Below are 22,444 nucleotides of genomic sequence, written 5' to 3'. Positions count from 1 at the left end.
GTGCAGAAAATGTCATTTTTCAGCAATGAAATAATTTGAATCACCCCAAAAAAGATTCTAGAATGAAATGAATGAAATGAAATTAATGAAAAATACTGTATTTATCCCAGAAGGGAAATTCAATGTTGTAACAGCTCACTTTAAAAAAAAAATCAATTTAACAAATATACAACAATAATAATCAGTCAGTCAATTGTTTTTTGTTTTTTTTAATTCAGCACGTGTTCGTTATTTTTTAAGAAAAAGCATCAATTATTAATAAAAATAATCAAAAAAGTTTTAATAAAGGGTTACAAACTTGAGGACAAGCATACAGTGCAGTCCAGGGTTGGTTATTTTCTCAGTATAAAAAAATATAAAAAACAAAATATAAAACAGCAAGAATATTTACTTCATTTTGAGTTAATTAAAATATTTTACCCTCATTCAACTGTTCGCCACAGCAATAGTGGTTACAAACACTCATAAAAAACTGTTGTGTGCTATTTTAAAGCAACAACATCGAGTCCCAGGAGAAGACCAGCGAATCTCTGGAGTCTTTAGAGAAGTGCACGACCTCCTCCGGTTGGTTGTATTTTTCTCGGCTCCGCTCTGTTTTGTTGCCTTGTCAGTGGCGAGGGCCAGCGGGGCCGAGGTACTCCGGGTGAATCAGGAATGAGTCAGGCCGTTTCATTGTATTCAGCTGAGAAAAGCTGGAGGGATTTAGTGCTCCTTGAGAAAAATAGCGAGCCCTCTGGAGAGCCGGACCTGGACGCTCCAAACTTTGGGCCGTGAGCTGCATGCTGATGGGCCGAGCTGTGTGCAGCGGCTCTGTCCCTCCGTTGTGTTTTGTTATCTCGCGCCGTGTTGTGTCGGCGGCTGATTGCTATGCAGCGCTGCACCGACATCAGAATCAAGGTGGTCTGTTGAGAGCAGCACAAGGCTGAGCGCTGTCAAGTGTTGGATCGTAAACAGTGAAGATGCAACATTCATTAGCAGCATTCATGTGCTGCATAGATTGAACTGTGAAGGTTTCCTGTGATAGAAAAAAAAAAAAAACCCTCTTCTTTGCTTGTATTTGTGCGCTATGATTGCATTTTATTTTAATGAAAAGCAAAGTTTGTTCTGGCAACAACTGTGCAAAAACAAGTGACCAGAATGTCATTAAATCCAGAAAGATTATTCTTTATGAGATGGATCCGACTGAGATTTCCACTGAGGGAAACGTGCACTGCTAGTCTGAGTTTACAGACTACGTAGCTAATGAGATCGCGAAATATCCTCAAAAAAATAACTTTTTTAACAGTATTATTTTTGTAAACAATTCATGGATATTTTCCATTTTCCTAATTACAGATAACAACCAGTAAAATAACAGAAAAATAAATATATATACATGCTAACCTTAAAAAACAAGCCTGAACTGTTATATCCATAACAAAAACCTGTATTTTTCCAAATAGTTGTTAATTTTTTTTACATTTAACTGTAAATTGACTTTATTTACAGTATTTAAATTCGGAAAAATGCCTTTATTTTACAGAATATTACCTTTAAAAACACTGCCCATTTTCTGAGGAACTGTAAAAATCCAAAAAGACTCATCAACTTTCAGCAAACAGGTTTTAAACGAATCTCATGATGTGCCTTTCTGTTGACACACTCGACCAAATCTACACGATATTTCATCAAGTTCTCTTTATTCTACACGTCTCCTTCAAAATTTTGCCAAAAACGTGCAGTAACCGGATTCTGTAAGAAAGTAAAACTCAGCTGCGACCAACAGTAAAGTGGCAGAAGTTCAGGGAGCAGTTGGGAGAACTGGGGTGGACTGCAGGCAGTGTTTATGCAAAGCAGATAAGAAACTAGTATAGAAACAAATGTATGCCATCTAGAAAATATCTGTAGGACGTAGACTTTTGTCCCAGTACTAGTAACACCGGTGGGTGCTTTAAAAAATGTTAGAAATGTTGATTCCAGGTTTGCAGCTTTTGTAGACAGACAGACAGTTTATCCATCTCCTTGAGGAAATTCAACTTAAGCGTTTCAATTGTCATGATTTACGGCCTTCTAACTCTGTTCTGCAGCATGACAGACATTTTTCAATTCTTTCTTCTAGTCTTGGTCGTGCTGTTTCCACACAGGTGCAGAAAAATGCAACAGAACCAGACAATGCTAGAATCTACCTGGACTTCAGAGGGTTAAGATTAGTCATGAAAAACCCACACTGCTGTTGATGTTTGGTTGTTTGTTTTTGCAGTGCAGCCCTGAGTTAGTTGAAGCTATGAGTGCAGTCAGGACCAACTGTCAGAGCATCACATGCAGCGCGTTTAATGCTCAGAGAGTCACTTTGAAACATCTGTCTGCTGTACAGCGTTTTTATATTCAGTGCGGATCAGAAACCTGAAAATAGAGCCGTCTATAAATAAAACGCGTTGGAGAAATATCATCGCTTTCATCTGCGGAGATGAGAATCTCTGACAGCTTTATCATCCGTCCACACGCGTGCTCGCACTTTATTCTCAGATTTGCATTTTTCTTTTTTTTCCTGAGATCTCCAGGAACTCGTTCAAAGGCTTTCTCATTCCTCCCCCCACTCCACAGTCGCTGTGGGGGAGTGCAGAGGACGACCTTGAAGCCACGAGAAGACGCGACTGTGTGTGTGTGTGTGAATGTGATACAGATGAAGATACGAATCTCATCTGGGCTGCTGCTGTTGTGACAAACGGCAGCTCGACCACCGGCGCCGGCGGAGGAATGACTCCACTTTACTCCGCCGCTTCATTCATCTCCGCACGCCTTCGCCGCTTCCTCGTTTGATCCATCCTCCCGCTCTGTCGCCGCAACACCTGCTGCCATGGCAACCCTCAAACCCACCCTCCTCCCCTCCTCCCACCCTGGTTAGCAGCGGAGAGGAGCATGCTGGGTAATCTGACTTCACCTGGAACATTTCTCTGGGGGGATTTTTCTGTCCTTGAACCATTTTTTTTTTCTCATCATACACCAGTTTTTCCTGCCCGAGGTGGACTGAATTGAATATTCAGTGTATGTGACATTTTCTAATATAAGCCCACACATTGCATAATGCAGGCGAGGTGCATTATGTCCTGCTGCCTTCGTCATGTGCTATTTATCCTTTGCTCAGTCTGGGTTAAAGGACCAGTCTGTATTCATATAATGAAGTCGTTTCTGGCATTAAAGTCAAATTTTTTTCCTTTAAATTGCTGGAAAATATTCATGTTTTGGCCCAAAACTGTAAAAATTTTCATGGATCTGTGTTTAAGAGGAGAACAAAGGATCAAGATTTGACCATCGATGCTAGACTGAACACTCAACATAAAAAAATTAATTACTTTTGCCTTCACCAGAACACTGTTATTGTGACATGCCCACTGAAAATAAGCTTTACAGACTGAAAAACACCTAAATTACAAAAAATATTTTCTTGTTTCACTCTCGTGGCACCAGTTTTGCATAAAGATGATCTAATATCTGCCTGTGAAACTGCTGCTGCCACCAAAGTACGAGGAAGTGAGTGAATGAGATTTGGTTGATATTTAATTAAAGGAGCAGCTTCCAACTTTCTATATCATTAAACTGATCATTCATGTTGCTGTTTGTATATTTTTGACCCAGCTGTCATGAAAGAACCAAAAAACGATTGTTTTTTATTTATGACAAAGACAAATACGAGTTATCAGAGTCACTGGAAACTCAAGACTATCATGATGTGCATGGTTTTCATAAGTGTAAGTCAGCTTTTGTTTATAGCTGGAGTGTCCGAAGACAACATACCAGCAACACTCTGAGACAAAACCTGGTTCACCCCAAAGATAAAACCCCAAACACGAGCTGTGTATGCAATACAATGCAGCAAGGAATGCATGGACTTTTATATAAGAAAGACTAAACAGCAGCTCCTGCTTCTGAAGGATAAAAGCCATGTTCACCATCTGGACGAGGACAGCTGGTTGAGAGAGGAGTGAAGGAAGCCATCAATGTGAAACTGCAGTGCTAAGATCTGTGTCCAGAGAGTTCCACCATCATTAACATGCTGAGTCACTCCTGACATGGCAGATTTATGTCTTTTTGTTGTGTAAACTGGCAGCTCCACCTGGTTGCTCAACCACCTGCAGGCAGGTGAGTCCTGGTCAGTACTGGACCAGAAGTCCTGTTTCAGTGACTTTATACGCCTGGAGCTCCCCGTCAGGGAGCTAGAGCTGAAGAAGCTTCTTGGATGAAGGTGAAACTTTCAAAGTCCAGTTGGTTTTTACTGAGACTCTCAACCAACAGCCAACCATGACACTGACCACTGGTGTTCTTGCTACCTCTCTGCAGATGCACCTTTTTTTTTAAAAACTAGTTGCAGCTACAAGTTAGTGTCTAACCAGGTTTAGGAGCACGTTTAGGACAGATAAGAAGTAACTCAACTGAAACAAATGTTTAAAATGATTTGTGTAAATAGTGTTAATTTTAAAAAGCTGTTTGGAAATCGTACTTTCTGCCTGGACATACACTTTATTTGTGACTCCTTATTTCCCTGAACGGAAAGCAAAGTTAGCAAGACCCATAGAGGCTGAACGGACACATGAACTGGTGAACAGCAGGTTCAAATGAACTGGAGCTGTTTGCTCTAAGAAAGAACAGAGCTACAGTAAAAGGCACTGATTGGCTGTGATTGTATGTAAATGTGTTGGACAAAATATTAGATATTAGCAGCACTTTTAATCTTTGCAATCTAAATAATACACAAGCAAAAGCCTGATTTTAAGACTAAAACTGAAAATGTACAAACATTACATACACACACTGTAAAACATGTTTTTGAAACAGTTTTTAACTTCTTTTTTTAACAAGTTACTGTTATTTTACAGATTCTCCCTGATTTGTTAAATTACGGATAATAACGAGTAAAATCACACAAAAGTTTTAATTTACTTTTTGACTGTAAAACAACAACAACAACAACAACAACAAAACAGACCAAAACTGCAAGTGATGTCCACATCAAAACACCTATATTTTAATAAATTATAGTTTGTTCTTTTACAGTAACTGACCATAAAATTACACAATTTTATAGTATTTAAATCATTAAAAAATATTAGCTTTCAGATATTTGCCATTTTTTTCAAATAAAATGTATATTAGGGATTGAAAATAGAAAATCGTTTTTAAACAGTTGTTTTACAGATTTACGCTCTTTAGTTAAGTTACAGATAATATCGTGCAAAATCACAGAAAAATACATTCATTTACATGTTGACTGTAAAAAAAAAAAAATCAGACAAAAACAAACAAAAACTGTAAATAGCATCAACATTAAAAATCAATATTTTTACAAACGGTAATATATTCCTTTAAAGTTCAGAACCACAAAATGACACCATTTATTGTATTTAAATTTGCTAAAATATTTTTTTTAAACTTATATTTCACAGATTTTTGCTGTCATTTTCACGGGTTTAGAACGTTACAGTATTTTTATGTATTTTTTCCTGCACCGTTGCTGCCAGATTTTTATTTATTTATTTATTTATTTTTTTAATTGGATTTTAACTCTTTATTTTTTACAGTGTAGATGTGTACAGACGTATCTGCAGTAATAGTGTCCAGTGATTGTGTATCTTCATTCAGCCACTGCAATGCTGTTTGGTTCTTTGCAGCAAGCTAAAGAATATTCTGCAAATATTGAGAAGGATTGTTTTCTTTTCAGTGTAGAACATGACAGTTTAAAGGTGTCTGGTCTTCTGCCAGAAGTTTTGGAGCAGAGCAAGACGGAAATAAAAGGAGAGTTGAGTCATTATCCCAGAGAACAGTCTGTATTCTCACCCAGCGTCGCTCCAGCTCCCTTCTTGAACCTCTCACAAGATTTATCACTGAAAACCCCTTTTGCACATCTGTTATCTCCTTCTGCTTCTGTATTCTTCACCAGCTCCTCCTCGTCTTCTTCCTTCCTTTCTTTCTCTCGGTGCCAGTGGGAATCCCGGCCGTGACGACAGCAGCAGCTCATGCTGCAGCAAAGTACTGACTGTGCTGCTGAGGCTTTGATTCGGGATGCTGTCGCGCCCTTGATGTGTCAAACAATTAGCAAAAAGCTGCAGCGAGAGGAGAGAGGAGTCAGAGTGAGGTTCAGATGGCGAGACGGATATTCAAAGCTACACGCTGCTCCTTTTTTTCCTCTCTTCTCTGAAGCAAACGTGACCGTACGGAATATCTAGTTACTGTTATTTCAAACCGAGCATTTTCCAAAACATGAACCATGTGTTTCTGAGCCGCTCCCTTCCTCAGCTGTGACCTCCGTCATGCTGCGTTATGAGGACTGAATCCCTCGAGTGGAAACGTCAGCACAACACCAACAGCTGACCTTCTCCTCTCCTTACATGTGCACATAGATGGACTAACAGGAGGAAATGTTCGCAGCAGTGTTTCCCAGCAAAGAGACATTTTTCAGGCACCACTTGCACAGAAAAAAGGGCAAAATGCACATTATAGCCTCTAGTTAGTGATGTTATGGCTCCAAAGTCCTGTTTTCTTACACAAACATCTATTTTTTTCTGTCTTTCTGCTCCAGTTTCCCCCATCTAATGAGCAAATATCTGCAGAGAAAGTGTGAAAGCTGTGTGTCAGTTGCTGCCTCTGCTCAGCTCTGAATTCACATTAGCTGCTTGTAGAGAAAGCCGCCATGACATTCATGCATCCAGCAGCACTGCAGGTACATTATGCTGCAGCTGTAGCTTTAATATACAGTTAATAATAAATCCATTTTCCCCCGGGGAAGTGTGTGGTCAAAGTATTATGGAATCTTGCCTCCTGCTGGTAATTGAGGACATGACAGTGCAAACTCAAGACATTTGAATAATCTGCTGTCCGTGTATAGACGTTATTATTCTCCATTATGCAGGTGCATTTGCAAATATAAAACATGCAGGATTGTCGGATTGAGGAAAAGTCGGCGAGCAGTCTGTGAATATTTATCTTCTGGGTGGCAAAACTCAGCAGTTTCTTTTGGTTGTTTAAAGCTCTGTATTTATTATATCACACCTGGAAAGGGAGAGAAAATGAGGAATAGTCCTTTGCATTACATTAATGTTTGTGTCACTTGTGTTTGTTTGCATCAACCTGTGTGTGTCTGAGCAGCACTGGACTTTGCAGGAGTGTTGATGAACTGCCAATCTGCTCATCAGTGTATGTCTGTGTGCATAAGAATCATTATATTGTAGTAAAATTCACAGAGATGGTAAAACCTTGCTCACAGTTCCTTGTTGTGGGAGAAGAAGTGAATCCAGAGAGAGCAGCAGCAGCAGCAGCAGCAGGGCTGGAAGTGATTTACTGCATTTTAAACCTCAGGAAAAATCCTGGATTTGTACACAGTGTGTCAGAAACAAATTAGGTTAAGTCAACATGCAGAGACAGAGACTCTGCTAACAGAAACACTGTCGTTCAAAGCAGAGCAGGGCACTCGTTCATGTACAGATGAAGACGTTGTTAAACACTGTTCTGTCAGTTGAATGCAGGCGACTGAAAAGTTTGCTTCTTTTTTGGAGGGTAGCAGCATGCAGTCGACTTGGATTTTGCAGCAGTTGGAGCACGACTGATTAATTACACTTACACTGACTAAAATGTTTTCCAGTAATTGATTGGTTGTTTGGACAATAAAATATCAGAAAATGGTGAAAAGTGTCAATCAGGTGACCTTAAATGTCTTGTTTTGTCAAAACCCCAAAGTTTTTACAGTCAAACAGAAGCAAAGAAACAAGAACATATTCAAATTTTGGAATCTAGAATCAAGTGAGTGATTCATTTAACAGCTGACAACCAGTTGATTAACTGTTGCATCTTTAGTCTGTCGATCCACCACTTGAATCTTTCTGCAACCATCACATGGATTGACGTAGACATTCATGCTCCCAAGAGGATAAATTCCAATCATCTATCTTTCCCTCTTGCACAGCCATGAGGTTGCCTTCTTTAGGTTTAAATTAAATATGTTTTTGAGTGGATTTCTGTTAAATTCGCTCCTGATACTCATGGTCCACACCTGATAGATTTTTAAATCCCTCTGCAGTTGTGGATTAAACACCTAAAAACTCATCTCTTTGCATCAAAGTTACACATTTAGAAATTTTACTCCCATGAAAATAATCCCTTCCTGCCTTCAGATGTCTTTGATGTACATCTTTACTGAGTCTTACATCCCTGCTTGTATCTCCACCCGCCGTTTTGCAGCTCAAGCACACCTGCTCACCTACAACTCTGCTCAAACGCTATAAATTAACTCTATGCTATGCAGGTTGTAATAATGGACTAATTCATTAACGGACTCTAGATACCGATCCTTAAGAAGAAGAATGTTACAGAATGCAACCCCATCAGTTTGCAGGGTTCTCGCCAGCGTTATAACAAAGTGACGGCCCGTTACGCTGCTGCCTGAAAACATTACGCTGCAAATTGGGCTGTTTCGCTGTTTTTGAGTGTATGTAACGGGAAAATATTTAACAACAAGTGCCAATGGAAATTCTCTACTGTTGCCTTCGCTGCTAACGCTGTTGTTCGCTAGCGTATCCGCTGCTAACCGTTAGCAGCATTGGATAGGTTCCTTAGTTCCATGTATAAAAATGCCTGAAGTCTGACGTCATGTTTTTGAGATGTTCAGGGCTCAGCCATATTCAAGATATTCAATAAGCAATTCACATTTTTATTTCAATATTGTTCAATATTTTGATTATTATATGTTTTCCAGTATATATGTTCAAAAAACAAAACACCATAATTGCACGTTAACAAGGTAAAAAAAACCTGTTTTTAAGCATTTTGTACCACAGGGGATCTTTAAGTACGGCCTCACAGAGTTGCTAGCTTAGCATTTTCATTTTGCATGATGCCAAAGATGCGACACGCCCTCCTCTACCTCTGATTTGGTTCATGCCTGAATCACACTACAGGAGTTTCAGGCTCAAATTGTAATGATTTTATCTATATTCATAAAAAATACATATTTTATGCTGTACAAATTTCAAGCAAATCAGAGATGGTTGAGCAGAAATTGCTCTGATAGTATGATGAATTGAGATGTGTACAGCTGGTACGCTTGCTATTCTTTTTGTACTTTAACCTTTATTGCATGCATCTTTGCAAAGACAAGCAGCAACACCCAACCCAGCACCAGTGCACTCTGTAATCCTCGCTGTCATCTGCCAAGCATCCAGCTCAGGAGGCATTCGTTGCTCAAAAAAACAGATTTTTTTTTTTTTTGCTGGCGTATGCCTTAAAACGAGGCCTCTCCTGCTGAAACAGCTGCATTAGCCGAGAGCGAGTGGAAAAGAACACGAGCTGCAGAAGAAAAGAGCTTTTCCTTTTGTCCTCCCGCGTCCAGCTGTTTCACTTCAGCCCGATCAATAATAATCTAACCGGAGCTGGAGAGCCAAAGTGTGTGAGAAAGGTCAGGCTCTAACCGCCATCTTCTGCTGTTTTCTTTGCGGCAGCGTGTACGTGTGTGCGTGCAGTCATGACCGTATAATTTAAACATACTTTAAACACCGAGCTGTCGACACAAGTGGAAATATAACAGAAAAGGAGGCTGCTGGGTGATGAGGGAAAGAGTGAAAGGACCAGATAGTCAGGTCTCATTCTTCAGGCTGCCTTTCCCCTCCCTCATTCATTCATTCATTCACTCACTCTCGCCCTCCTCCTCCTCCTGTCAATGCTCTCCTTCCCCCTTCTTCTTCTGCTTCTTCCTCTTCCTCCGGCTGGTTATTGTCGCCGGGCTGCTGCCTGAAAACAGGTGGTTTCCTCCCGTCAGCAGGGGGGATGTGGAAGAGAAAGCTGCAGATCAGCAGGACGAGAGCCTCGCGTAGGAACAGCTCGGCTCTGTAAGTCCAGAACCACAGCGGGGAGGCTTTGTTGGACATAATTACAGTCAGATCTGTTGGTGGGAGGTTACAGTCAGAAGTCAGGTAATGTAGGCTGCGTTGGTTTGACAGTCAGAGAGGAAAGGGCTGCTGGAGTTGTGTTTAAGCCTGGAGGTGGTGATTATTTCTATTGTCTTGATTAGTTGTTTGGACTATAAAATGTCAGAAAATGGTGAAAGTATTTAGTTTACTGTCATAAAGGAGGAAAGAAAATGTTCACTTTTAAGAAGCTGGAATCTGAGAATTTTGCCTTTTCTCTTTAAAATGTGCTAAAAACCAAAAGATTTTGCAAAAGATGTGACAAAAGTTGACAACGAATTGGTAAAAATGTCAAAAAATGGTGAACAATGCAGATCAGTGTTTTGTTTTGTCTGCTGCCCAAAGATGTTCAGCTTACTGTGTTAGAGGAGGAAAGAAACCAGAAAATATTTAGATTTAAGAAGCTGGAATCTGAGAATTTTGCATTTTTTTTTTCTGTAGAAGGACTCGAACTGAATATTTGAGTATCGTAATAGTGGGCAGTAAATTAAATGGTTGTCAACTAATGAGGTAACTGTTGAGTTGTGATATGTTTGTATTTTATAGCGTCAATGCAGGTTTGATATTGTGACCTGCAAATAACATATTTTAATAGAATTTGTTTTGCAGACTTTCTAATAATGCAGCTTTTATAAAGCGTTAATAAGTTGTGTCCAGTGGGTTCATTAAATAATTCCTGATGTTTTTTGTATCTGTTGTAAGCCACTGAAGGAAGAATATAAATGAAAAATGTTATGATTAAAGGCTTCCACTAAGAAACATATGAAGTCATCGTACATGAAACATCTTTGTAGTTTATCTTTTGTATTTGGCATTTATACGACTATATGTAACAGTGGTTTAGAAGAGTTAGAAATGCAGCTGGCAGCAGGTTTAAGTGTATTTATGCAGCTATAACTCTTCCAATATTTAAAATGTATTTGACCGTAAGCATATAACTCCTCCTGTGGACAGATAATAAATGACAACATAGTAAAACTTCTATAATTATGTTTTTAAAAAAAAAATAAAAAAACACTAAAAATGTCCGACATTATAAATAATTTATTAAAAAACTGAACTGAAATTAAAATGTAAAGCAGTTTTGCAACTGAAAAATCTTCAACAGCTTAGAATTTTCTTAAAATAATAGCTCCCTCTAAACCCAAATGAATGCTTATTTGTTGAGTTTTATGTTGCAATTTCTGTTTTCTATTGACAAATTTTACATTTTTTAACGTTTAGCTGACCCGCTGTGTGCCGACTAAAAGCCTCTTCAGACTACCTGCAGTGGGTATTGTTAACAGTGAAATGAAATAGAACATTATTAGGAATTATAAATACCTGTTACAGAGGATTTTGAGAAAAGGTATTTTGGTCCAAATGCATTTCATAAAACAAACACACAAAAAAGGACAAATTGAACTAATTTCTTTTAATACTACAAATGAAAGTAGCTAATAACTAACTAAAGTTATCAAAACACAAGAAAAAAATCATTTTTCATACAGTGTGAGAACATCTGGAGCAAAGTTTGTACATAGTTTTATTTTTTTAAATCAAAAAACTGTGATAAGGAGAACAAAAAAGCATCTTTTCTTCATTTCACCCACAAAAAATATTAAAAAACAGAAAAGAAAAGCAAAAATACAGAGAATAAACAAGTAAAAATAACCTGCAGGAGTCCATTAATTCAATTTAATCTGCTTCTGTAGGTGTTAAACTGGAAACTTAGTTGAGGAAAGAAATGATCCCGCCTTTTATTTTTATCAGTTCCTAACATAAAAACAAGACGAGGAAAAGAGACACCACCAACCTCCATAACAGCAAAAAATCAATAAGAGACGACCTGGTTTTGGTTTTAAGATGTTCGGGGCTTCAGATGTGACATTTGTTTGTGTCATGAGCAAAACACGACGACAACAATCTGTCTGTCAGCGTGTCATCCAGACCAGGAAACGCTTTACCGACTCCCGTGACACGGATAAAATAATGTTTTTAACCTTGAATACAGCCATTAGTCACAGCTTATCAACCTGTAATAACGAGCGCTTTGTCAGAAAGTGCGTTTCTTTGGAGCCATGAGGTCATCCAGTGTTTCAACAGTGAACAACAGTGACTCCACTCTCTGTTTGTGACCTTGTAAAACTTCATCTACCTGTTTAACGAGAGCTTTGTGCCTCCGGAGACAAAGAAGTTCTCCTCTGGTGATTATCAGTTTATCAGAGTTACTCTCCTGTCTTTATCCAGGAGCCTGGACTTTCAGTTTAAGAGCTTTATTTCTTCAACATTAACAGCCTGTAAGGGACGCTGTAAAAAAAAACAACCTAATAGACCAAATTTTCTCCTCTAGCGATGCAGTGGGAAGTCAATGTGCTGCTGCTATATGTGGCTTTTATAGTAAAAATACGGACTCTGGTTTATGTTTTAGCACCAGAAGTCCTGAAAAGAAACAAGTGAGGTGTGTTTAATAAATCCTGGAGGGCAGGAGTGGATGAAATGCTGTAGAAAGTAAAGCTAACATGTATATGACAAGCTTTTTTAATAACGTTTGACTGTACAGAATGAACACTGAGACTAGTCACAATTTTTTATCTAAATGTCTGTTGCTTCATTCTGACCAGTCAAAACAAGAGCTAGAAATATCAGGTTTTACTTGTTAGAATATCAGCTGCAGGTATTTAAACTTCATGTGATTTGTCTGAATTGTTGTGCATGAAGCTGCAAAGTTTTCTATCGGTCCAGCAAAAAAAAAGGTTAGAAAATAATCTTAAATTGCAAGAGCTCATCAGGAGAACAACAGCTTTGTTTTTAAGACACGCACGGCTGAAATTTACTAGAAATTTGTCCTCAGGCTGTTCTGACGTGGTGGTAAAACAATTTGTTGTATGTCTTCCTTAGTGTGTTTGAAAAGCAAATGGAAACCACCTTCTGACGTAAACACATATCTATGCTAGTTTGCTTCATCATAGCTCTAATTCAAGATGCCTCGACACTGAATTCCAGTTTAAGACAACTGGTCATAATTCCAGTTTGAGATACAGTGGCAGTGACAGCATGGAGATCTTGTATTCAAGGGGAAATGAAGATATCTTGAATTATCACCATGAGCAGTCAGAATTAAAGTGTAGTTCTGGGAAACTGGAGTTACAGCTAGTCATTATTCAGCTGCCGATACCTGAAATGTGACTGTCTGCAGCTGAACTGTAGATTTCTGTAATGAGAAACTCACACCAATGGTAAAAGTGACAATATTTGTGCTGAGAATAATGACGATATCTGAGTGGGAGAACTTTCATGTATGGAAAACAGTTTTAGCATTCAAAGTCTAGACTGGATGTGTGCTACATGTGATATGGACACGACTTTTCACAGGGCCGTGTGAGGAGATGCACTCAAACTGAAGCACAGGACATTTTGTGCAGCAACAGTAATTTTGAGTGCAGACAAACAAATGGCCGGAGCTATTTGAGAGAGAGAGGGCAGACTTTTCTGAGAGAAAGAATGACAAAATCTGAACATAAAATGTAGAAATATAATAATAACTGGACGACGATGTTCTTGATTAAAGAGAAGCAAATAACTCATTAACCCTCTGAAAGCCTGCGGGCAGGATTGAAGCATGTTATCTTTTAAAAAATGAGACAATTACACCATTTCTCAAAGCCAGAAACTGCAAAAACAGAAAAAAATGGCAGATTTTCAACTTTTTTACAATTCTTGAACTGAGTATGTGTGACATGCAGTTTGATTTATATAATGCACCACATCTAAGCTCAAAATCATGATTTATCTTTAAAATCACCTTATTCTGCATGTCTCTTCTGAACATTTGCTCAAAACAAACCATTTTCACAACAGCTTTTTTCTGCAGTTTCACTCAGCAGACGCTTTTCTCCAAAGCGACGTCCATCTGAGAGCAGATACAACACAAGCAAGGATCTAGTCAGGAGAAAACAATCTAGATAAGTGCCAAGAAAACCATAAAATTCTCTGTTTTTCACAACTGAAAAGTCACGATTGAGGACAGAAATTCTGAGTTTTCAGCTGAACTGCTGAACAGCAAAGAGGACACATGTATAGAAACTAATTAGAGAGATTTAGAGACAAATAAAATATACTTCAGCCATAAAACAAAAGAGGAAACAGGGGTGCAAGTTGTTGGAAGACACATTCTGCTTGGTGAAACATCTCTCTAGAGATGATGTGCAGAGTGGTGTGAAAAACACTCAGTTTGCAGAGGCTGTAAAAATGTAAATAGTTGAGTTTCTTAAACATGTTGAGCCCCTGTTTTTTCCAGTATTCTAACACCTTTGGGCATACATTAGTCTTTTTTCTGATTTATGGCATTATAACTGCGTCATACATTTCTGAGTTCTCTCTACTTGTAGTTATGGTTGTTCTGTTTCCATTAAGGTGCAGGACTTTATGTTGCAGTGAAAAACGAGCCCGGAGTGAATAGAAATGCGACATGAGCCAAACAAATGCCCTGAAAGTGAAGGTTAATTCTGCTATTGATAAACAGCTGCTACAGGCTTTTCACAGCAGGGGAAAGAAGTGAACACAGGGGAGGAATGAGTGTCTGAGGACATTTTGTTACATGACTAAAGTCTGCTTCCTGTTTTTTGTGTAACAAGTCTGTCACTGTACACACACATCAAGCTGTTTCCAGGGCGTTTATCTCTAAAATTAGTGGCTGAAAATTAAACAGCTCCCTCAGCCATGTCTGACACGTCGTCGCCGGTGAATCCTGCTTGTGACATATGTGCATTCACATGTTTTTGTCTTTAATTTTTACCCTTTAGAAGCCTTATTTTTAACATCCACTTCATTCCACATCACCTAAAAGGGGGAAAGAAACACTTCTCGATCCTTTCTAATTTCGTGTCCTCAAGCCACATTAGATTTTTGTGCTTCAGGCTTCCATGAAACCGGAGCTCACTCGTCTATTTCAACTCCGGAGATAATATTGCACTAAAGAGAGTCTTAATGCTAAGATGCTTTCAGGAAAGTGGTGCCTGATGTATAATCAATGTGTATGGAGAGAATCATCCTGCAGTTCTGTGAGATGCTGTAGCTGTGGGTTTGCCGTTCTTTGCTCTCTGCATGTGTTGTGTTTACAGCTTCTGCTCTGAGTGTCTGCATTGTTAATTGTTTACCTGCTGCACTCTCATGTAGCATTAGTGGTTTAAATAAACAGGTTTTGGGAGAAAACCAGAGAAAATGAACATAAACTAGAACATGTTTAGTGGAATATGCACAGTCATGAGGATGCTGCATGTGTTGTTTTGATTTACGGACCCATTTCTGTTAAATATATCAACTTTGTTTACCCTATTTATAAGGAAACTTCAGTAAGATGTACCTTTGATCTTCATACATCTTCACATGTAAAGGTAGAATTGCTGTTTTCTGTTGTTTTTTTGTTTTTTTTTTAACGAGGTTTTCTTACTTTAGGAGCAAAACCTGAATATTGTGATTTCATTCTGACTCTTTATAATAAGGAAAGCAATGGGAGGAGGTCAGGGTGGATGGATGGATCAACATGTCCAGTCATTTTCATTCTTTTAACAGTGAACAAAATTGTTCTGTTAGATTAACCATGTGTTTTTTTTTTACTCTTGTAACCATAACAAGTTGCAAGTTGTACTTTTTTTGAATCCCAAAGAAGATTCTGAGCATTTTTTCTTTGCTCCTGTCAATTTTTTCCTCCGTGTGGGGTCATTTTTCACTGCAGTATAAAGTCCTGCTTCTCTAGGAAACAAAGCAACAGTTATAGTACCATAAATCATTAAAAACTATTTGAATTTTCATTATTTTTACAAAAATGGAAAAAACCTGGAATCAACATGTGTGACATTTTTTTAAAGCACCCACAAGTGTTACTAGTTCTGGGGGTGGGAAGGTGACTCTGTATGCTACAGATATTTGACTACTTTTTACTTCTGCTTCACGTTTTTAGGCGCTGATAAATAGTTGAATTTTGGCTTTTTTTTTTTTTTTTAAAGACAACATGCGTTTCAAACCTGCTAGCTTTTGGAAATCAGGGGGTTAAACCATAATCTTTTCTTAACCATAACCAAGTCGTATTTGTTCTTAAACCTAGCAAAGGAGTAACATACTTGACAAACTGATTCCTACCAGTTGTGGAAGGTGGTGTCGAATAAGAATCGCTTTTATTTGTCATCTCAGAAGTCATAAATCCTCACCTGAAGTTAGAGCAGTTAATTTTTTGTTATAAACTCAATAAAAAAAAAGCTTTCAGATCAGAGCTTGATGATGAATAGTGGTGCAGAAAGCTTCTAAAGGTCTGACTTTGCCTTCAGAGCAGCTTAAAAGATGGCGTATCCATAATTTATAACCGAGATCAGCACTGAGAGAAACCAGCGCTTGTGTTTCTATCCTCCAAAGCAAAAATGCAGAATTGTAGAGCTGCATATGGGATGATTTTTGCACATGTACAATGTGAGCGAGTAGATCTAAAAAGTTGGTGGTGATGTTAAGACTCCACAGGTGGGCTTTTTTTTTTGACATTCGTAACTTAAAGTTCTGCTCAAAATGCTGCTGTAATGTTCTCTAAAAGCCGCCGACACTCTAAGCAACATTTTTCTCCAACTTCGTTTTTAACCTCTAACTCCTCACAGCGGCCTCGTGCGTTATCTCCACTCTGGTTTGGGTCAAGCTGTCAGTCTCCGCGTTTGCTGAGGGCAGCGTTGCGGTCGATGCTCCGCGTGTTCTGGCCTGAAGGTCGGGATTTGACTGCTGGTCGATATCCGTGTTGTTGTTTTTGTCAAAAAACTGCCCGAAGGAAGCAATGATCCGAAGATTCTTAAAGAAATGTAGCACAAAAAATGTGTCTGAATGATGGATTGTGCATGATGTTGTCAAAGTAATTCATTAAAAGTGGAACAATATGTCAGGTGTCAACAAATCCGATGGAAACGGCAGAGTATTGTCTGCAAAGTTTAGATGCTCCTTTGTTTTCCAAAAATGATTAAAATAAACACCATACATGCAAGTTTATGTTGACTCCATCCCACATACAACATCCTGCTGGTCAAAATATTCACCAGAGCACCAAGTTTAAATCAGTCCACCGCACCAAGTAGCCCCCCAAATAAGCATTACATCCTGTTTGAGTAACATTAATAAAAACAACGGTAAGCAGCTGTTTAAAGGGAATTATTGCTCTTTAAATACACATCTTGGACTTCATTTTGAAGTGTCCAGTAGGAACCAGTGGACTTGGAGCTGTTTTCACCGAATTTAGCGACGATAATAAATAGTTTTAGGTTGTTTTTTTTGTGTATTTTATGGTGCTTCCTTATCTGTCGTGGATTATGGTTTTACAAGGATGAAGGTTGTGCGTGTAAAGGCCCAATAAAAACTAGCTAATGCCAGTGCAGCTCATGAGTTTTATGCACTCTAATGAAGCTGTGTCAAACTGCATCATCCCTATAAAATAAAAATAGATTCACATATCAGTGCATCAGTTTGGAGAAACTGTAGGTGGAATGCTATGACACATTGCACTTTGTTGATCCTAACGTTTTAATTTGTGCTACCATGAGGTCAAATTGACTAAATTCATGAAAAATTACCAACAGTACCATCAGCCTTAACTGTGCTTTGTGTGTAGTGATAATTACCAGCTGTGGTGAATAGAATTAAACATATATAAACATGTCATATCTGGTAAATATCAACATCTTAGCATTGCCATTATAGGCATGGTACCAAAGATGCTATAAGGGAGTCTCACTACTTAAAAGAGCCTGAATAGAAATGTCTGTTTTTTAAATTATGAGTATTCTGCAACACTAAAGATGGTGGTTATATATGTCCCGCTCCTTTTTTTTTTTTTTTTTTAAACTGCTAATCGTTTGCCTTATAGCAGCTGAACCAACAAGCCAACTGTTACACTTACTCAAGCATGTTAGTAGAAGTATGACCTGCAGGGAGAAGTGTTTTTTTGAACCTTTTTTGTGGCAAAGTCACCATTTTTTTTTTCCAACTATATTCATCAGATATAATTGGTGATTCTATACATGCAGATTTTGTGTCCCGGTGACCTCTCTATCCATTCATTTAGACAGGAGCCTGATGTTTTTAGCCTCAAATAACACCCCGTCCCCCTATAAGGGCTTTAATGTTACTAGAGTAGCATTAGCATTTAGCTCCTTGCTTCACAGAGCTGCCAACGAAACTCTTCCTTGTATTCATGCAGTATAGAGCAGCACTGTATCACATTAACTGGCAATTATTCTACAGTCAGCTGATATAAGTCACTGTTCTGCACGGGAGCATAAATCATACTGGAGCAGCAGAATAATACAACAGGATTGGTGTGAAATGTCTGGTTTGTAAAGGTTGTAAAAATGTAAATAATAAATTATTGATAGCATGTAGAGCTGCCATTGGTAACACCTGTGGGCGTTTGGAAAAAATGTTGATTCCATTTTTTCACCAATAAATAATGATTTATATGATTTATTACATTTTAATTGTGTCACGCTGCACAAAAGACATTTCTGAGTTTATTCTATTTCTAGCCATAGTTGTGCTGTTTCCATAGAGATGCAGGATTGTGAATCAAAATTGAGCTCACAGTGAGTAAAAACTGTGACAGGAGGGGAAAAAAAACAGCAAGAAACTGCTCAGAGTTCAGTGGGTTCACACACTTATTGTTGCAGCTCTGTTTCCGCTGAATGACGATGCATTTTTCACATCATCCGCTGAGCTTTCTCTCCACACTGTTTATTGAGCTTAACAAGCAGAAGAAAACCTCCACCTGTAAATACACACCACCGTCAGACTCTTCAGCTAAAAAAAAACCCGCCCGCGTTCAGTAGCTGTCACATTCCCAACTCTGTAATTATACCTTGAGCTCTGCCAAACAGTTCAGAATTAAACATGCCTCTTATATGATTAGCTGCAGGCGACCGCAATATTATTTATTTCGTGCACACAAGTTGAGCAAATGATGTAATTACAGTGACTGAATGGTATGTGCGCATGTTGCCAAGTTCCCACAGTAACAAGTTATGTAATTTTAGCAGTTGTCTCGTCACCCTAACAGTTTCTGTCTTTCTTTTCTCTTCCAGGGCTGAAAAAACAGAAGTTTTAAGTGAGGACCTGCTGCAGGTACTAATGAATCTTCATCCAGCGTGTGTGTTTGTGTCTCTCCTGCGTGATGTTCGCTGCCTCTTACTGGGAAAATCATTAGCGCTGCAAAGTATTCAGTATGCATAAAATGACTTTTTGAAATGGCTTTCTGAACTGCCTTCAGGCAACATTAATGAGCGCTGAAATTGAAGCTCTTTTGCGAGACAAAAGGCTGAGCGTCCCCACTGATTGATTCGGGGTGCATCATCGTAATTGATCTGATTAATGATGCCCTCTGTGGCAGCGACATCAGTTCCACTGAGTTGGTTTAATAATGAAATGAGCGACGTTTAAATACGACAGGTAATGGTCTTGTGTAAGTCTCACCAGCTGAGGACTGTTTATGTGGCAGTATTTTTAGAGACAAACAGCTCTGACAGACAGCTGCGGAGCTTTTTAAAAAGAAAATCAGAGGTGATTGTAGCTGCAGGCTTCCAGTGCCTGCATGTGCACGTCTGTAACTGCCAGTGGAGTTACCCAGAAACTGACATCATGTGTGCATTTGTAGAGTATCGCTGTGGGTACATGTGTTATCCATTTCTAGCTGAGGCCTGACTCTTTTTTATTTTTTTTCCTGTTTCTGTATTTCAGGTGGAGAAGCGTCTGGAGCTGGTCAAGCAGGTTTCCCACAGCACACACAAGAAGCTGACCGCCTGTCTGCAGGGCCAGCAGGGCGTCGACGTGGACAAGAAGTCTGTCAGGTCACCCTCGGTGAGAGACAACGACACAAGCATGACAAAACACGTGAAAACTGCTAGAACCAGCTTGTTCTGAAGGATTTCTGATTGATTTCGTTGTGTGGTGATGACAGATCGTACCTGATTGGGCGGAGACAATTATAGGGTTTCATTTCCTGAAGGAGGTGTCTTTGATTGTAAATCTAACTTGTTGATATTTAGCTTGTTATCACGGTTGTCATGTGTCGCATTTACTTTTGCTCTCAGCCTCTTTCGCCCTGTGCACAGGACTCGTTGGAATAGTGTTGCACTGACTGGTCTGAGCCACTTTGTTGAAGCTGTTTTCCAAAGCAGGAACCTTCAGGCCGTAACAGTGCAACCCAAACCTTTGTGCATGTTCAAACTACAAGAACTGTCCTTGTAGAACCTCTTTCAGGCTCGTTTTACAGGGAGAGTAATGTATTTACTGTGTGGCAGTTACTTCTTAATGACCCTGAAAAACTACTGTGTAAATCTCGATGCTGATTGGCACAACATTGCCATGCAGAATTTGTTTCGCCATATAGACTAGTATGACAAACCCCCATTTGTGTGTTTCCTACATGCTCATAGAAGTAGAGTTACGTCCAGGAACTATTATTTAGTGTCGTTTTGGTGCACTTCCAGTTGAGGCTGTTGGATTCTAGAAACAGAAAGGCTGTAGGAGTAGATTGGGGGTCGTTCCTGGAAATGTTTGTGCTTCTTTGCACGTGTCTGAAATTTCTTTGGTGGAAAGCTGCCTTTTATTTCCTATTTACAGAACATTGATTTTTTTTTTTTCCAGCATAAACAGAATGAACAGCTGTGAGAAGATATTTGATAAATTTGACTAAAAGTTTACTGGATTGACATCGAGTAGAGCAGAATAGAGTAAATTACACCTTTAAAACACTTATTTTGCATCATTATTGATAAAATGTCTTTATTTTTCCATTCCTCTGTGCAAATAAAACTGCACTATATGAAAGAGTACACTCAAGGGGTTATGTGCATGAATTGATGACACATTAATATTTATTTAACAGAAAATAAATAAAAGTTGCACATTTTTGCATAGAAGCAAACATTCCTTTATCAGAGCCCCTTATATAAAGTCAGTCTTTGGTTCTGTGCTGGACGTTGGGGACGTAAACTTTGGTAATCCAGACGACACGCCTGGTTTACTGTCCAACAGATGCTGATAGGTTTAGTGTTGATCACGTATTTATCCACAAAACACTTCTTGACCTCTTCCTGCAGCACTTGTGCACAATTTGTGCTCATGCAAAACAAGCTGCTCATTAATAAAACCAAGGCAAGTCAGCTGATTTATGTCGCACATTCAAACATGACAGAATGCCGAAGTGCTGCACAGTATCAGTCAGATAAAACCATTAAAGTACACTGAAAACAAATCAGAATATATATGCAGGCAATAGAATCACAAGTAAGTTCTAAACTACAAATATTTGAAATTACAAGATTATAGGTGCTACTGTTGTTTTGTAATTAATAAAAATATCCTCCAAACAGTCGCTTCTATGGTCATTACAGCCCACTGCACCATGTGTACATTAAACTGTGCATTCAGTGGCTCATATTTCTATGCAGTTAAACACATTAAGTAATTTATGCGTATAAACTAAATGGTACAAGTGCCCTCTTCAGTTTGAACCATTAGCTGTGTCTCTGTGATATTTACACGAGACGTTATTAAGCGTTAAACGGATCAGGAGGCTCGAAGCAGCTGCTGCAGAAAAGGGTTAATAACCTGCAGAGTCCTTCTGTCAGGAACCGACCAAACCCGCTCCGACGCTGCTCCTCGGGTCAATTCTCAACTCGTAGAAGCTGCTTTTAGTTTCGCTGCTGCAAAGGTTTACAACACACTGTAAAACCTCACAATGTGGTCGCCCAGGGGCATTTAGAAGCTTTTTAAATGAACTTATTTAACTACTTTTACTGCCATCTCTGCTGTTTATTAACGATTGTGTTTAATGCTTCTCTCTGTGCGTTTCAGTTTTATATATGTATGCTTCAATTTTCCTTGAAAAAGACGTTTAACTCTCAACGGGACTGAATAAATAAATGCAATTATAATAATAACAGTTTATTACAGGTGCATTCTGGGCCATAAAACACACACAGATGCAAACAACACATAGATAAAAGACAAACATCGTCTGGTGGGGAGTCTTTCATAGCGGGCCCAGTGGGGGCTGAATATCTGCATCTGTCTTCTCATTAAAGCATCAAAAATATCTGCACGGTTGGTCACAAATGTCTTGCTGGCACCACTTCGGTCAAGTAAACAGCAATGATTCGCTCCGTGAAGTCTGACCAGAGGCAGACGATTAAATCACTCGCTTCAGCTGCATCGAGCATCGCCTGAATGTATAAAAGCATATTCATAGGCAGTATTTAATACATGTGCACCGAATACACATGAAAGAAGCGTCTCACTTTTTCTGAAAAGATGCAAAAATGCCTCCAGCAGCAGCAGCAGCAGGTCTCTTTTCTTCATAATATCAAACAGAAATGTGTGTGATATCTTCTAAATGTGCACAAAGTTTGAGCAGAAATCTTGTTGAAACACATCCGAGCTACTGAAGTACAGAAGTTTATTTATGAATTTAAATCTTAATTAATGTGTCATCGACATAAAACGGTGCTTCAAGT

General features: G+C 38.8%; 1 protein-coding gene across 1 annotated transcript in view; it reads left to right on the top strand.

Annotated features, from left to right (window-relative positions):
* LOC103354400 (rho GTPase-activating protein 44) overlaps positions 1-22,444 on the top strand; it is a 118,149-nt gene that overhangs the window by 51,982 nt on the left and 43,723 nt on the right. The window contains exons 2-3 of the mRNA XM_008277749.1: positions 19,013-19,052; positions 19,665-19,784. Of these exons, the coding sequence (XP_008275971.1) occupies positions 19,013-19,052; positions 19,665-19,784 (160 nt within the window). The remainder of the gene's footprint in view (positions 1-19,012; positions 19,053-19,664; positions 19,785-22,444) is intronic.

Source organism: Stegastes partitus, unplaced genomic scaffold (assembly GCF_000690725.1).
Source record: "Stegastes partitus isolate 25-593 unplaced genomic scaffold, Stegastes_partitus-1.0.2 Scaffold107, whole genome shotgun sequence".
Classification (NCBI taxonomy): Eukaryota; Metazoa; Chordata; class Actinopteri; family Pomacentridae; genus Stegastes; species Stegastes partitus.
Note: the sequence above shows the minus strand (reverse complement) of the source record. Positions and strands in the feature narration are given on the sequence as shown.